General features: G+C 34.7%; 1 protein-coding gene across 3 annotated transcripts in view; it reads right to left on the minus strand.

Moving 5' to 3' along the window:
* LOC121324722 (gamma-aminobutyric acid receptor subunit beta-2) overlaps window positions 1–15880 on the minus strand; it is a 53073-nt gene that overhangs the window by 20822 nt on the left and 16371 nt on the right. For all 3 annotated transcript variants that reach the window (XM_041266859.1, XM_041266858.1, XM_041266860.1), the window contains one exon: window positions 5787–6007. In XM_041266859.1, coding sequence (XP_041122793.1) covers window positions 5787–6007 — 221 coding nt within the window. The remainder of the gene's footprint in view (window positions 1–5786; window positions 6008–15880) is intronic.

A 15880-nucleotide genomic window follows, 5' to 3' on the forward strand; every position in this document is an offset into this window, starting at 1 on the left:
ATGTCAGAGCTGATCACCCTCCTCCAAGTACTGTTATAACAATGAGAATGCACTGTAGGTGGTTCAATGTACTTTCCTTAACTGTCTCCTTGGAGAAATTGATAGCTTTGAGAATGAAATCTGAAGATGCCTTAGGCCACCAATAACCTTATAAAGGAGGAAACCACCAGGAATAGCTGAAGCTTCCACCTGGAATAAATCTGAACTGGTGAGCATGCACTCCCTGAGCGAGCAATCTTGCACTAGCGCTTGTACCCCAGTGCCTCACAAGCAGGGGTCAGAATCAGTAACAGCTGTCAGGAACTTGAGCACGGTCAGATGAGACAACAAACACCCTGGAGGAGAAGCTGAATGGATACTGCAGGGAGTTCATCATATGGAGAGTTGAAATAGGATTGCAGTTTAAAATGGAATTAATGCAGCATTGGCTGAAAAGCAAGCGAACTATGTCCAAGTGTTTTTTTTGTTTTTTTACTGTATTTTGTACTGTTGCTAACCTTTCTTTTTACTTTGCAGTATCAGCTCCAGGTGAAATGGCTTCTGATTGTGAAGTGTTTAACCACGGAGCAAATTGGCAGAAACAGCAACACATTGACCTGGTTGTGTCTAGCAGAAGGTACATGCTTTCTTAATGGCACAGTACTTTTTTTTTTTCTAACGAGGAAGCTGCACCATCCCAAGTCAAAATTGACTCATTCATTTAAGATCACATATTGCTTTTAAAACTGGATCTTGTTGCTGTTAATATGTGAAATGCACATAGAAATATTTTAACTGTTCTACATTCAACTATTGTTTCAGCACTGATTTGCTTCGTTTTAGTTGCCCAATTATGAATTACTTTCAGTTCAACCTTGATGCCAAAAGAAGGATTTTGTAGTGAAAATAGTAGCATAAATAATCCAGCAGCCTAGTCTTCTAAGCATCAAAACATCTTTGATGTTTATGACATTGTAAGTCTACGAAAATGGAAATATACTGAACCAAAATAACCTATTCTTTGCATTATATATTTATTTTGTGAAATATTAAAAACATGGTTATTATTATGGTCTAAGAAGACAACAAAGTGCTACTTAAATTCCAAAAAAGGTGCATATGCTTTATATGTATTTAGTATGTGCATTAATAAATACATAAAATTATATCAAGCACGCTATCCTGCTTTTAAGCCTTCTAATTTAAGAGGATATGGAAACATTTTAAACAACAAGTGCAATGAATGACATAAGGAACAACTCATGTTAAAAGCTTACATTTCAAAGCAAAAGATCCTTTTCCTCAAGGATACAATGCAATACTTCTAAAAAGCTTTATATTTTAGTTAGGTGTTTCTGATAGGTTAGATTTATAATGAAATCTAGAATATTTGTTTTGTGCTTAACTGGTAATCTGCATGATACCTGAAGCTAAAAGTAATATTCACATGCAACAAACGGAGACCAGGTAAAGAATAATAACAACTTTCTGGCCCTGGGGATAAAAACATAACTAGACATGCAAAACAGAGTAAATAGACAGGACTATGGGTTAGGTTTCTATAACAGGTTGCTAATGGGTTGGTTTACTAAACAGCCAGGCACAGCCGACCACCTACAGAGATAACTACTGCCAGCGATGGAAAGCTGGCGATGTGCATGGAACTCACTATGTAATTAATTTCATATGCTTTTAAAATTATAAACCTCAAGCAGTGCCACCTTGACACTCTTGAAAGTTTAATTTAATGATGAGACACTATTGCACTGTTGCCAACAGGTTACAGAAGGAGCCTAATATACAAAGGTTACCTTTTTTGATATACACTGTGAGACCGGGAATTGGCATTACCATCACTCAAGGCTCCTTGTAACTTGCTGCTCAAAATATTTACAGGGCTCAAGACCTTACCTTAAAGAGCCTATGATGTATTATTATTATTATTATTATTATTATTATTATTATTATTATTATTATTATTAGTAGTAGTAGTAGTAGTAGTAGTAGCAGTAGTAGTAGTAAAGATGTTATAAATGTAATTGTGTTTAAATCCACAAAGGTGGGACCATTATTATCTGCAGGTCTTTACAAAGGTATTTGCCGAGTTGAAGACTGTTGTTTATCATCACAACACAGTCAGACTGATCAAACACTATCAAACAGATGGCCTCACTGTTGTAATCCTGTTCTTTTCTACATCACCTAAAATCTTGAAGCTTGTTCAGCGACCGCAGTATGTGAAAAGAATATAGATTATGAACATTAATGATGCAATCATCCATTAAGCTGTATCTTAACATGATATAAAACATGATATTTTTTGACCAAAATGATGCATGAACATCAAATAATGAGGACTGCCAATGCAAGTGCCTTCAATACTCCAAATAAAGGCATAAGGTCTTGCTGTGTCTGACAGCAGTGCCTGTACAGAATTAGGACATCTACAAATGTCCTGTGAAAAGGTCTGCCACACAGGATGGCGTTTTTTTTAATGCTGCATCCCCTCCAGTAGCTACTACCGGCAGAAGAGAAGCCAACTCCATAGAAACTTACATGGAATTAAGTTCACCCTTATATTACTGCCCTTACAGAAAGGTTTGTAAAATTCCTCAAAGTTATCAAGTCAGAATTCAACTGAAATGTTTGATTTAGAGGCTTTGGAGGGTGCTCATAACAATTTGAATTAAAAGAGAGTTTTGCATTTTAAGCACACTGGCACCATCGTCTAGTACAGGGAATTAAGAGCTGTGTAATTACATTGTAATAACTTGGTAACTGCAAACGGTTTTTTTGCTCTTTCATGGTAACATATGTGTAATTCTACCTTGATGTAATTCCACACATGCTCCACCAGTATTTACTATTTAATTGCAGAAAATGTTGGTTATTACCCAGTTATTACCATATCCTGGCTTACAATGTATCTGTTTCTTGAACCCAGATTGATAGCATAGTTTTCATATTTTATATTAGAGTGGTCTTCTATCTAATACTAGGTAGTTGACTTTGAGCTGAAACAAGAGTAATAGAATATTTGAATAGCAGCAAAACAATTTTAAAAACTTTTTTTTTTTTTAATAAAATCTGGAGCTCTCACTTAAGGCTTTCACCATTAATTTATTTAGCTTCTACAATGAACATGCACACATTTAAATGACCTGCATGTTTAGACAAACTATCTTCAAAGCGAGCGGTCGGGAAGTAATAACGGAGAACTGACTAGAGGACTGATAAGGGAAAGAAAACAATTATCCTAACCTTGACAGTGCTGCAGAAGCTAATGCCCCCAAGTGCTTGGAGTTAATGTGTCCACAGCATCAAATGCTACATAATAGTGTATGTCCAGAACTGAATCACGATGTTGCCAGGCAATTATCTGATTCAACATCTTAAGTGTGACTCGTTAAACAAACACATTGTGGCATCAGCTCCTTTTGTTCTAAACGGAAACAGGCACAGAAACTAACTTACGAAGCAGGCAATTTTAACCTAGAATTTAATAAGTAATGAAGTTCCCACATGAATGCAGTTAACAAAGTCCAGAGGTGATGTAAATTGGAAACAGTAAGAGATCAGTTAAACGCACATACATTCATGTGCTAGGCATGCATTAGTCAATGTATTGTTCCCTTTTTTATTTCCATCTTAACTGTTTACACCAGGAAAATGCTGTTGTGCCATTGGGAAAGTAAAAGCTATTCAAGTTATAAGAGAAACCGCCTATGTCTGTGCAACTTGGGCCTTGCAGCAAAGTCATGGGGTCTATTTTAATTATTCAAGCAGTGTCAGATCAAAATACTGCCAACCTTTATATGTGTATCAAACCTACTCCTGTTTCCCTCCAGGGATGACCCTCATAAAATTCACTAAAGACGACAAAATACAGTGGAAGGAGCCCTGCAAAAGAACAGGCTTACACATTTTAGAGCACATACAATCCACTGCTACAAAATCTGATTTTAGGCACGATGTGGGTACTTCTTATTCAGTCATGAAGATTAATCTAGGCATACTTACAACTGTAAACAATCTAACCATCAAAACAGTAGGGGTCCACTAGTTGAACATGAACCCCAGCAAATTATTATGTAATCTTGACAACTGCATGTATAGTACTTTATATATTTATAAAATGCACATTACCTGGCTTCATGTATACAAAGGTGACTCAACAGGCAGGGTCCTAAACCCAGATCACAAGTCAAAAAGGACAAACATCTATGTTTTGCTTGCCTGTATTGTGAGGAACATCTACTTTAGTCCATCCTTGTTTTACAGTGCTGCTTAGCAGCATTACATGTGAAGTTCACATACATCTATGTAGCTACTGAGTATTAAAGTGTTAAATACTCTAGTGCACAGACAGGTTAGGTGTTATTTGTTCAGAGCTGATATCACCCATACTTATCTAGTTAAAAATATGCCGAGGGAACTGAATTCATCGGACCAGGATAGATGGAATTTCACCAGGGCAGAATTCTAGAAGGTTCCCCGTGTTGGGTGTTCATGTTCCACTCCTTGACAGACATTTCAGTCTAGGTATAACTAAAGTTCCATTCCTTTGCTATTGTAAACTGCACTGTAAAGCTTGGAAACAGGACATTTATTTGGATAATCCAGGGTTTTGACGAATCAGGTTTTTGATAATTCAGAGAAAGCTGATCATCTACTGAGTTGCTGTTTTGATTGCTACGTGATGGATAAACGGATTAGAGACTGGCCTAATAATGAACTTGGCTAATAATCAGAAGTAAACATTTCACTGAAAGTAATCCTAATGTATTTAAACAATACCATGTTTTTCTATCTGGGTAGATACTGTATAATTTGATTTTAGAAATGTCACACTTATTTGGCTCTTCCAAGATTATTGAACTACTAAACTACTATTTATATTTATGTATTTGTTTCTTTCATCGTTACACTAAAAATAATATTAAACTCACAGCAGCTTTATTAGAAACGTATTTTGCTTGGCATTTTATCAGGCTCTGTTAAGTTACTTTGAAACTACACACCCCCCCCAGCTCAGGGCAATCTGCTTGTAATAGAAGGATTCAATTATATTGTGCCCTGCTCACTCTAGACAGTTAAGTATGTATAGATTATGCAGAATATAAAACAAACTACTGGCAGAGCATCAAGCAATATATATATATATATATATATATATATATATATATATATATATATATATATATATATATATATATATATATATATATATATATGTATACACGCTTTCAGCAGAGAGGAAGGATAATGAACTTTAGAAAGCATTAACAATCAAGATCGTTTCACAAATAGCACAGTTTTCAACATGATTTTCTTTTTATTAAAAGTAGCTGCCTGTTAGAACTTGGATACGCTGCATGTTTTAATACTGTGCTGAAATCACAATAGCATGTTCCCTATTTTGACTATGGCCCCACTATCTTAACAGCAATGTTTAACGTACCAAAAACACTAAACAAACATCTGTGATGAAGATCTTTTGTTTAGTTGCTTGTCATTTTATGCAGTGTGAGTAATACAACGTTGCACACACTTATCATAGTCTTTGTTTTTTGTACTTTTTAACAGCTGCTGTAAAGTGTGCAGCTCCATAGTTAAAAATGAATCCTAGGGCTAACAGATAAATTGTTAGTAAATCAGCTATAAATACATATTAATTAATGTATGATTTCTTCATGAATTTCTTCTGCAATAAAAAATCAATTCCACCCTTACTGTACTTATATGAAATCCTACCCTAATATTAATTCACTATGAACAGGCACTAAAAACAAAAAATAAACATTTACCTTAACCCATAAAGGACTGTCCCATCAGGATGCAGGCGTATCATTCGATTTTTAACTGTGACCCCATGTACAAATGACTTCTTGTCATTCAGGAAGTAGGTATCAGGGACCCAAAGCTGATCAGCAACTCGGTTATCCAAAGTTAGATTCAGAGGAATCTCAGAATATGACAGCCGTTTATCTCTCCATGCTTGCTGGAAATACATTGTCAGTGTATAGTCCTGAAATAAAAAGAGAATAGGTCAGCAATGAGAAGTAGTACTGCATTGTATCCTTTCTGTTGCTCATACTTAAGGGAAATCTAGTTTTGTTTGCCGTGAATTAAAAAAAAAAAATCCTTCAGATCACTTAAGGTTAGAGTCCTTGAAAGTATTTATTTATTCAAAACCCAGTTATAAATAGCTTTCATGGACTCCAAACTAAGTGATTGCATGGAATAAAATGGACCCATACAAAACAGATGCACTGAGAATATTAATAAGGATATTTTAAATTGGTGGTATATAAGCAGGTAGTTTCAGAAATGCTTTATAATTCCAATGCAACATTCGGCATTGCTAATCAGTCACTGTGGCATTTCTGCTGGATGGAAACTGATACGCTATGGTAATAATAACAGAATTTGTTGAGGTAAATGTTGAGAAATGTGTTGCTCTGCTGATCTAGGACACCTGAAGTGTGAATAAATATATAAAAACAATCAGAATTATGTTCTAAAACAATGAAATTACTGTGATACAGACAACATGGGATTCAGCAAAGATAAAGGAACACATTTCATCTAAACACCGCAGGGTGCTCTGTGATACTTTAACCAGATGGGGTCTCCGCCAAGCAATCTGTATGCAGAGGGTTGTCAAGATGTTTCAAATACCCAGAATTTAAAGGGCTGTCAAAACTATTGTTGTCTTAATACATTTTAAAATATCCAAAATACAAGCTGTCATGCAAACAAGATGCACTTTAACATCTTACACAGTGCTGAGCACAATAGCTCTGTAAGCAACATGGATGATATCGTTTTTAATCAATACAGTAGGTATTTATTAGATTCATACAGTTCCCTGTCTTGCACATTACTACCACAGAAACCTCAAAATTGTAAATGTACTGAAGTCTTGAGTTGCTGTCACTAATTAAGCAATGATACCTGACACTAAGTAAATGACTTTGGTGACAGTAGATGATCAAAGCATTCCCTTCCTTGTGTATAATTTATTTTGTTAAATGTGAGGATTGTCTTGTTCTGGTAGTTTGAATCTGAGCTATAGCTAAGCAGGTATCAGCCAGTCGGGAATATGTTACATTAAGTTTTATTGGCTGAGATAGTATAGGTTACTATAATAAAGATGGTTGGATCATAAAACGTTGGTTACTGTCTCTTAAAGTCTAACTGTGTCAACTGTATACTCTTTGCCAATGATGGATTTCTCTTTCACACAATGATGGAATAAAATAGTTGTTGCTTCTCAGGAGAAACAAAAATGTACTATAATTCATTAGTCACAATAAATTAATTTAAACTCATGGCAAAAAAAGATATATGTTTTATATGACTGATGCTCTTAAAAGACATGATGAAAGAATGATGAAACCAGTTGAGTCTCCTATTAGTCTGTTACTGTAACAGCATTTTCCATGCAGACCATGACAGATAGAGGAATATGCAATGCAACGCTGCCCATCTCCAATATCCGTTCTTAGTAAGTATTAGGCATGCATTCCTTTTGACAAACATCTCTCTAAATAGGTATATATGCTTAAGACTGTGGGATTGAAAGGAGCTTGTTGAGAATATGTATTTCCGCTGTCATTTTAAACTGTAGCTGAGTGCACATATCAATTATTTCACAAGTTCAAAGTTTATTCCAAATGCTTTTTTTATTTAGACCCATTAGAAAAAAAAATATGATACAATGCCACTGATGTGGGTTCTGTAGCCCTCAAGTGCTCAGTTGTAGGGGTAATTGCTGGATGTATCTATGCCACATATGCTTTATATTATATTTTATATGCAAACAGAAAAATGATAGTACAGTTATGTAAGCAGGAAGATTAATGTCGTATGATGAAAACCAAAACAATACCTCTTGTGTCATATAATATAGTTTATTAACCTGGGAAACCTATGAAATGTATCAGTCGGTCAAACTTTGCATAAAGTATTACATTATATTAGATTACTTATTAGATGTAAAAACAAGCTAGATCTCCTTCAATGTTACTATTTTGTAAGAGTGAACCTATTTCCCTTGCATGGTTGCAACCCTACTATAACTGGCTCAAACAGCTTTTTATAAATCCTGTAAGTGGATTTTAACAAGGCTTTTCATATTGAAATTTTGCTCTGGATTTCCCTTTTGTTAAACTCTTTGGTGGTTGCCAGTTTTATCAATGTTTGTAATCTTCATCCATAGTAAATTGCCAAGCTAATGGTGGACACATAATGGATATGAAAAGCCTCAAGGGTGTTCAAATAAAGTTCATGACTATTGTTTTAAAAAATGAAACAGGATGGGCTCCAATTTGGCTCAGAACCCCTGAAGTCCACCACCAGTCACTACTCATAGCTGATCTGTGACAAGCTAGCTCAGATCTCATTGACAGTCTGACCAGCAGGGATTTCTTTCATGTATTTTCTACATTTTCCACTGTGAACTGGGAATGACCTCCATCTTCACTTTTCTGGCAGGCAGCTTTTCATTAATGCATTTGGCTAAGGGTCACAGTCCTCATTTTAGAACCAAATACCCTTTCTGGTGATCTTCCCTATCACACCAACCAACCATAAACAAAAGTCATGCCAGCTAAAAGACAGATGGCTGATACTCTAATGTATGGCAATTACACCTACTGGGATTAAGACCAACTGCTACCATTTTCTTTGAATACCTTTAACACAAACACAAATACTGTTCAACGTTTGTTTCTGTCCAGTATTACAAGACCTATTTCCTTTGGGAAATACAATGTGGGAAGGACAGGACTCAAAACAGAATGGGAGAAAAAAATTGAAACACCTGCAATATGTGTATAAAAAAGGCATCTCAGTCAGTTAGAGAGTTGTGATTCCTGGAGAACCAACATCGCTGCAGATGTTTACTCTCTATAATTTTTTGCACCCAAAAGAGGCAACAGTCACTGAAGAATGATCATGTGTCCTTTCAAAACCATTTGAACACTTAATAGGCGGCTTTGCAGAGAGTTAAATGGATGTCATCCAGTTCCAAGAAGTATTATATACAGTCTGAAATCACATTTAACTTGAAGAATGTCTTTTTAAATCAAATAAACGCTTTTAAAGATCTATTGCCCTTTTAGAGAATAAGAGTTTAAGTTTCAATCGAAATTAACTGGACAAGCAAACCTGTGCCAAGAAGTGCACTACTTAAGGCTGACATAAAATGGAAATTGTTCTTTAAAAATTCAGATCGTCTTTCCTAATCAAAGAAGATATGTCTGTAAGTGGTGTTTCCTGTGGTCCGAATAAGCAGAACAGTGGATTCCTAGGTCAATGGTAACAACTTTGGTTTCTGCATTCAAACAGGCCCCTGTGCTTGTGGGCTTTTATTTGTCTCTTTCTACAATATGGGAAACAATGAAATAAAATATATGTATATACTGCATTACATACTCTGTGAAGAAGAGAAAGTAAGTCTGTTTTAATCAGGAAATTATTTCTCAAGACGATTTTAGGGTGATCTAAAGCTGAGGGAACACGAAGTCCCCTTGGTGGCTTGGAACCTGCTTTCAGGAGACTAAGTTTCAGGCCACTGCATGGCACGCCAGGGCAGACTTGGGATTTGTTACAATAAAGTGGCCTCAAACTAAATCTCCTGGAACCAGGTTTATAGCCACTGTTCTTGAAAAGGTGACTTTGTGTTCCCTCAGCTTAAGGGAGACTGATCACCATATTGGAATGTTTCTCAAATGTAGCTGGGCACATCACATGACAGCCTCCCTGTACTCACAAACCTTAAGTATGAACCAGCCTTAACCATCCCCATACCAACCCAAACTATTTATATATATATATATATATATATATATATATATATATATATATATATATATATAAAACATGCTTTTAAAATATATACATTTAAACAAGTTTTGAAAGATTTTTTAACAGATGTCATTTTAGAATCTATCATTACATCATCGGCTTCAATTTTAGACAGTTGTTGTCAGGAAAGCAATATCATGTATTTAAGTTTAAACTTTTTAAATACATTATTCTTGTTTTATTAACAGAATATTCCATGAAGGTACATAAAGTGCTATATTTAGTTCACTTATGAGAATGGATGTAAACAACCCTTATGTGATATTTTGGCTAAGCAAATGGTTACTTATCTTTCTTGACAGCATATTTGCCTTTCTAGATTTTACATGTGGAATAAACCTTGCAACCAAGCAATTAAAGATTGATCTGGCATTTACAATTGAGAATGCCAGCCATCACATCAACTGGTATGCCTGTAAAGCTGATTGAAATCCATTCTCACAATCTCACAACTAAGGCAGGTTATTTCAATGTCAGAGAATGGCACAGTCAAGTGACAGAGGAAAATAAAATGTGAATGAGTGACAAACAATCGAAACATGCTGCATTCTCTTTCTCTGTTCTATCACCCTTCCTTATGAGGATTCCTGAGCATGCTGCGAATGACAATGCATGTACTTCCAAACTGGCTACCATGTGGGCTATATACCTCAAAATACATGTTGAACAACCAGTCACCCGTGATCAGGTTCAGCTTGCCAGACACTTCAAATACTGATGTGGATGTGTTGGAAATATAAAACTCATCAGAAAGCTAAAATGATCCTTGTACAGGTCCTTAAAGCTTTTTGATATAGGTTATGAAAGAAAAACTCTCATTTGTGCTAGAGAGGGTGTTATCATCAAAGAGTCTGTTCATGTTGCATCTCAGCTGGCTACAGCTTAGCATCACAGCAGGTGGTAGACACTGTGCAGTGGTCAAATACAGACTATTGTTGTTTGCCAGACTATTAAACAAATGGAAGATATCTTATAATAAGGAATATCAATGTACTCCAAACCCCAATAGACTATATATAATATATATATATATATATATATATATAATATATAGATATATATATATATTATATATATATATATATATATCACCCTAGTAATTTTGTGGAAAACACCACGTGTCGGTTAATGAAAGTGTCGATAACGTTTATGTTAGTTGGAAAGAACCGTCTTCTTGCCAATCTTCTGGGCCAAGACTTTCAATGTAATGGAATAATAATAATAATAATAATAATAATAATAATAATAATAATAATAATAATAATAAATAAGTTAACTCCAATCTATGAGAAAATAAATACATTGTCAAGATCTGAAATGACAGTAGTAAAAAAAATAAAAAAATAAAGATTCTTAGATAAGTATTTATGATGGCTGTCCTGACAGTGACAGGCTTGCTAAAACTGACAAGAACTCTCATTTGCATTGCAGTTTACTGCTGTGGGAGTTCAATACATTTTGTATGAGAAAACTTCCAAGAGAATATCTGATGCGTTCTCTGACTTTGAGGACTAAGAACCTACTTTTGCACACAAAAGAGAATCAATCAAGTGGAAAAAAACAAACTCTAAAAAGCAGTGGAATGGTGGCTTTATTTCTTCTGTGTTTTTAAATCTTATCATATACCACCTGCTTATGAAAATAGCCACTATTTTTTTTTTTTTTTTTTGCAAAACCGATAAAGTTTGTTAAAACAAAGCAGTAAATAAATTGGATTTTGAAGAGTTTACAGCTGTGGTACTGAACTCTGGCCCTCAAGATTAATTCCAGTCTTGGTCTTTATTCCAAATAGGTTCTAAATTAGTTAATTGCCTCTTAGCAGCTTCAATTAACTACATTAGAACTTGTTTGGAGTAAAAACCTGGACTGGATTAGATCTTGAGGGCCAGAGTTGAGCACCACTGATCTACAGTATGCTTTTTTTACTGGAAAAGTGCGTTATGACCTGTCTATACCACACAAGAGAGCAATCTTTGCTGCTTTCAGACTGCCATTACTAATATCTATGCAGATTCCAGTATAAGATATACATATGTTACCATCAGAAATATTATTCAGCTTCACTAGGAAAAAAAAAAAAAAACATTGCATATAAATATTGTAATTATTATTAACACATTTAATCTAATAATCATATTAACATAATTATACAATCGAATAAAATAATAAAAAAGTGTTTTACCTTTCTTTTTGTAATTTATAAAGAAGGTTAAAAAATACAAACCTAGTTTTTTTTGTTTTTTTTTTTTAAATCAAACCAAAAAGTAGCATCTATATTTTTAAAAAATATAACCTCACAGTATAACCTTTTAAAATGCTCTTGCTCAGTATAATTTATTTGAGAAGAATTTATGCAACATATGACAGGAAGGCTGACTTGTGAAATCTAATGTTTTAAAATTTAATGTGAGAGCACACAGGGTCAGGGTGTCTTTTCAGTCTGCTTCACAAGATGGGAATCTCAACACTTAACATATAGAAATGTAACATGATGGTTGTGACTGTCAGTGATAAAATATGCTACTAATGAATTGGATGAGAGTGATTTACAGCTCAATCAGTGGTGCTTTTAACACCTTATTCATCTTGACCATACTGTATTGCTTACTGCTAATATACAGTCCACCTACAATGGTACAGACATGCTGCACGGTATGTACCGCTTATATTAGATAGCATGATACAATATACACAGTGGTTGAAACAATTAACAAATGTGGCCTACATAGAATCTGTAATGTGTTTGACTATTCCTTAATGATTACCTCTTTTAATTCCTGAAGATGGGAAGAATTATGCAGTAATATTGCAGTAATAGTACTGAAATTTGCAACAGACCCCCCCCCCCCCCCCCCCCCTTTTTTTTTAACAACAATTGATTATCTTATAATCAGGGCAAACTTGATCAGTTTTCATTAAAATTCATCCATTCATGTTAAAATCAGACTGTCTCAATGTTGGAACTCTGAGTGCAATTAAGCCCCGATGACGTTGGTTAAGAATGCATATTACATTCTTCATTATAAAATCACAGATCTAAAAGTGATTAGCTGTACTTTAGACAATTCTGTAAACCATTTACATTCATTAAATGGTGAGCCATGTTCCATAAAGCGCAAGCTTTCAAGTGAAGCTCCATAAATTGTATTATAAATGTGGCTACTTGATTTGAGGGGGAAATAGCTTTATTTCGTTTTAAGAAATCAGCAGAAAGCCAATGATTGCCTGTAAAACTAGTCTTCTTAAAACTTAGAAACCCAGACCACAATACCAGTAAATTGTGACTATTATGGCAATTCGGTAAGTGGCATGGTTTTTAAATACAGCCATTATAAGATGAATAAGTTAAATCATTTATCAATCAATCAATCAATCTTTATTTTATATAGTGCCTTTCATAGTGGAACACCATCACAAAGCGCGTTACAAGATGCAGTAAATATAAGAAAATCCATAATACTTAAAATAGAGAAATGCATAATACATGATATACCGTGGAAAGTACATAATACATGATAGTAGATTAGTACATGACATAGTATACTATTTACTCAGCTATAAACCATTTGGGAATGCCTACATCCACTCAGAAGAACAATAAATATAATTTATAAAAAATCAACTGTACCCACCTATGACTATTTTATGCTGACAGAAATCTAGCTTTAAGCAGTCTTGCAATCTACTTAATGATTGATAACTGGTTTCCAGTTCATATTGAGTTAACGACTCTGGTGGATTTCTGATCTGGGATTATAAATACCTGTATATGTTAGATGTTCAATATAAGTCTGGCATTACAAAATGTATATTCAATTATTTATGTATCTACAAAATCCCTACAATGAATTATTTCCACATGTATGTATAATGGGGCACCATATGGTGTTTCACTGAAATGCTAACGGATGCTGCTAACCGAGGAACTGGAAAATAAAAGTAATGAAAGTCAGTAGCAGCTGCGAGTAAATAACTCAGTGAACCGAGTTAATGTTTGGCAAAGTTCATTAATCAGAATACATTATACTTTATCATAATGGGAATAAATTGTGCATCCCATAATCTACATGAATGACATTTATAGCAAGATGCTGATTAATTCTGGATTGTAAAACACAGAGGGATGTTGTGGTGTATCAGTACTTAATAGTAATTCATTTCAGAGCAGGCTTTCGCAGTTTCAATATTGTTAAAGAATGGACTGCTGGGCTCAAAGTGCCATTAGTGCGGCTAGACTCTGCACTCCTGTGCTATTAGTTTTGGTTCTGGCACAGAATTATCAAGTTGGCTATGTGGCCAGGATCCATTGCAATGGGTGTTTCTATTCAGAATGGGTGGAAGTAAGTTGTTTCTAAGTAGTTTTGATTGGTTGCAGTTGTCCTTGTGATGTTATAACACACTTTCCCTGTCAACACGCTCAGCCGATAAGCAAGACTCCACCGAGCACGGGGCTTATTATGACAAAAACCACACAAGAAAAACAAACAAAACATTGAACACACTGTATACACGTGTGTAGTGCTCCAGCCCTGTCACATTCTGTAATGGCAGCATCCTAAAAACAGTGCAAATAAAGTAGAGGCTCACAGCAATATCCCTGCTAAATGATTACACTTCGTTGTTACTTGCCATATATTTGCAGCCCACAAGTACAAATCTGTGTCTGTGTACATGTTGAATCCACAGAGTATGTATTCAGTGCCTTTGTAATACTTTGTAAATCCTGGTAATACTCATAATCATCAAATGAAAATTTAACAAGTCAGCTCTCCCTTTTTTTTTTCCTTTGTCGCCTGCCTAACCATGTTTTAAACTAAAATAAAAATATTCTATGTTAAGGAGTGCTGACTTGTTCAATTTTCATTTGATTCCGGTCTTATCTAAGTTTCAGCACCCATTGAGAACTTTTTTTAAACTATGTTGAGCGTGTTTGTCACAAACTTTTTGATACTGAATACTCATAATGATTTCAATTCCAAATGCACACCCACTTTTGACTTTCTTTCCAATCACTGCATCTAAAGTAAATCATGACATGATATAATCAAGGAAATGATTCACAAAAAGATAGGAAAAGCTAACAAGTTAAAATGTTTAAAAATCATTGTGACTGTATAATATTGCTTTTAGTATTGCACTTTCAATAACTTGAGACATTGAATGTAACACTAAGTCTTTATATGAGATTACATGTTCATAACAAACAAGGTAATGCACTTTGACATTGTCTTTTATATGTGCTGGTAGCACAATTATGTTGTACTTAATATATAAAAATATCTTATGTACTCCCAAACTTTTATAGTTAACACCACAAACCAAAAATAATGGTTTTGTATATCCAATTATTAAATGCCTAGGGATTTTTTTCTGCTTTAGCATAACTGATGATGCAACTCAATGCCCAAGAGTTCGGTGCATTTTCCTCTTCAGTTGGTTTGTTTCAACTAAAGAAAAAGCTCAGCATTTTCACGGTTTTGCATACGACCATTTAAACGGTGACATCGCTGATCCTTCAGCTGCTCCCCGTACAAACATTACAACTCTTCTGAAACCGCCTTTTGTTTTCTAACCAATGACATGGAATGTCAATGTTTTTAAAGTTCCTAAAACCCCAAATGGTGGTCTCATATTTATAAACCTTTGGAGCAATTTGGCTTGACACATGACGACGTACGTCTTGAGCCCACCCATTGTCTTCTGTTCAACATGAGCTGCAATCTTACAGTTAGCATTCAGGCAGCTAGCACTTCTTACATTTAGCCTGCAGTTGAAGCCCCAAAAATTAAATGTGTGGCTTTGCACACAATTCAATTATTCACAAAGATTCAAGGAATACATGATTTTATGGAAAGGTGTAAATTCAGTACTGTATGGAAATTAATCAATGTGTTGTTGTTGGTGTCTTGAAGGAAATTACATAGAAATAACCATTATATTCATTTGTTTTTGTCAATTAATGGAAACAACAAAGAAGCATTTGTTGTTGATATAAACATATATTATACAACAGTGGAAATAGCTGCCC

Source organism: Polyodon spathula, chromosome 12 (genome assembly GCF_017654505.1).
Source record: "Polyodon spathula isolate WHYD16114869_AA chromosome 12, ASM1765450v1, whole genome shotgun sequence".
NCBI classification, from domain to species: domain Eukaryota; kingdom Metazoa; phylum Chordata; class Actinopteri; order Acipenseriformes; family Polyodontidae; genus Polyodon; species Polyodon spathula.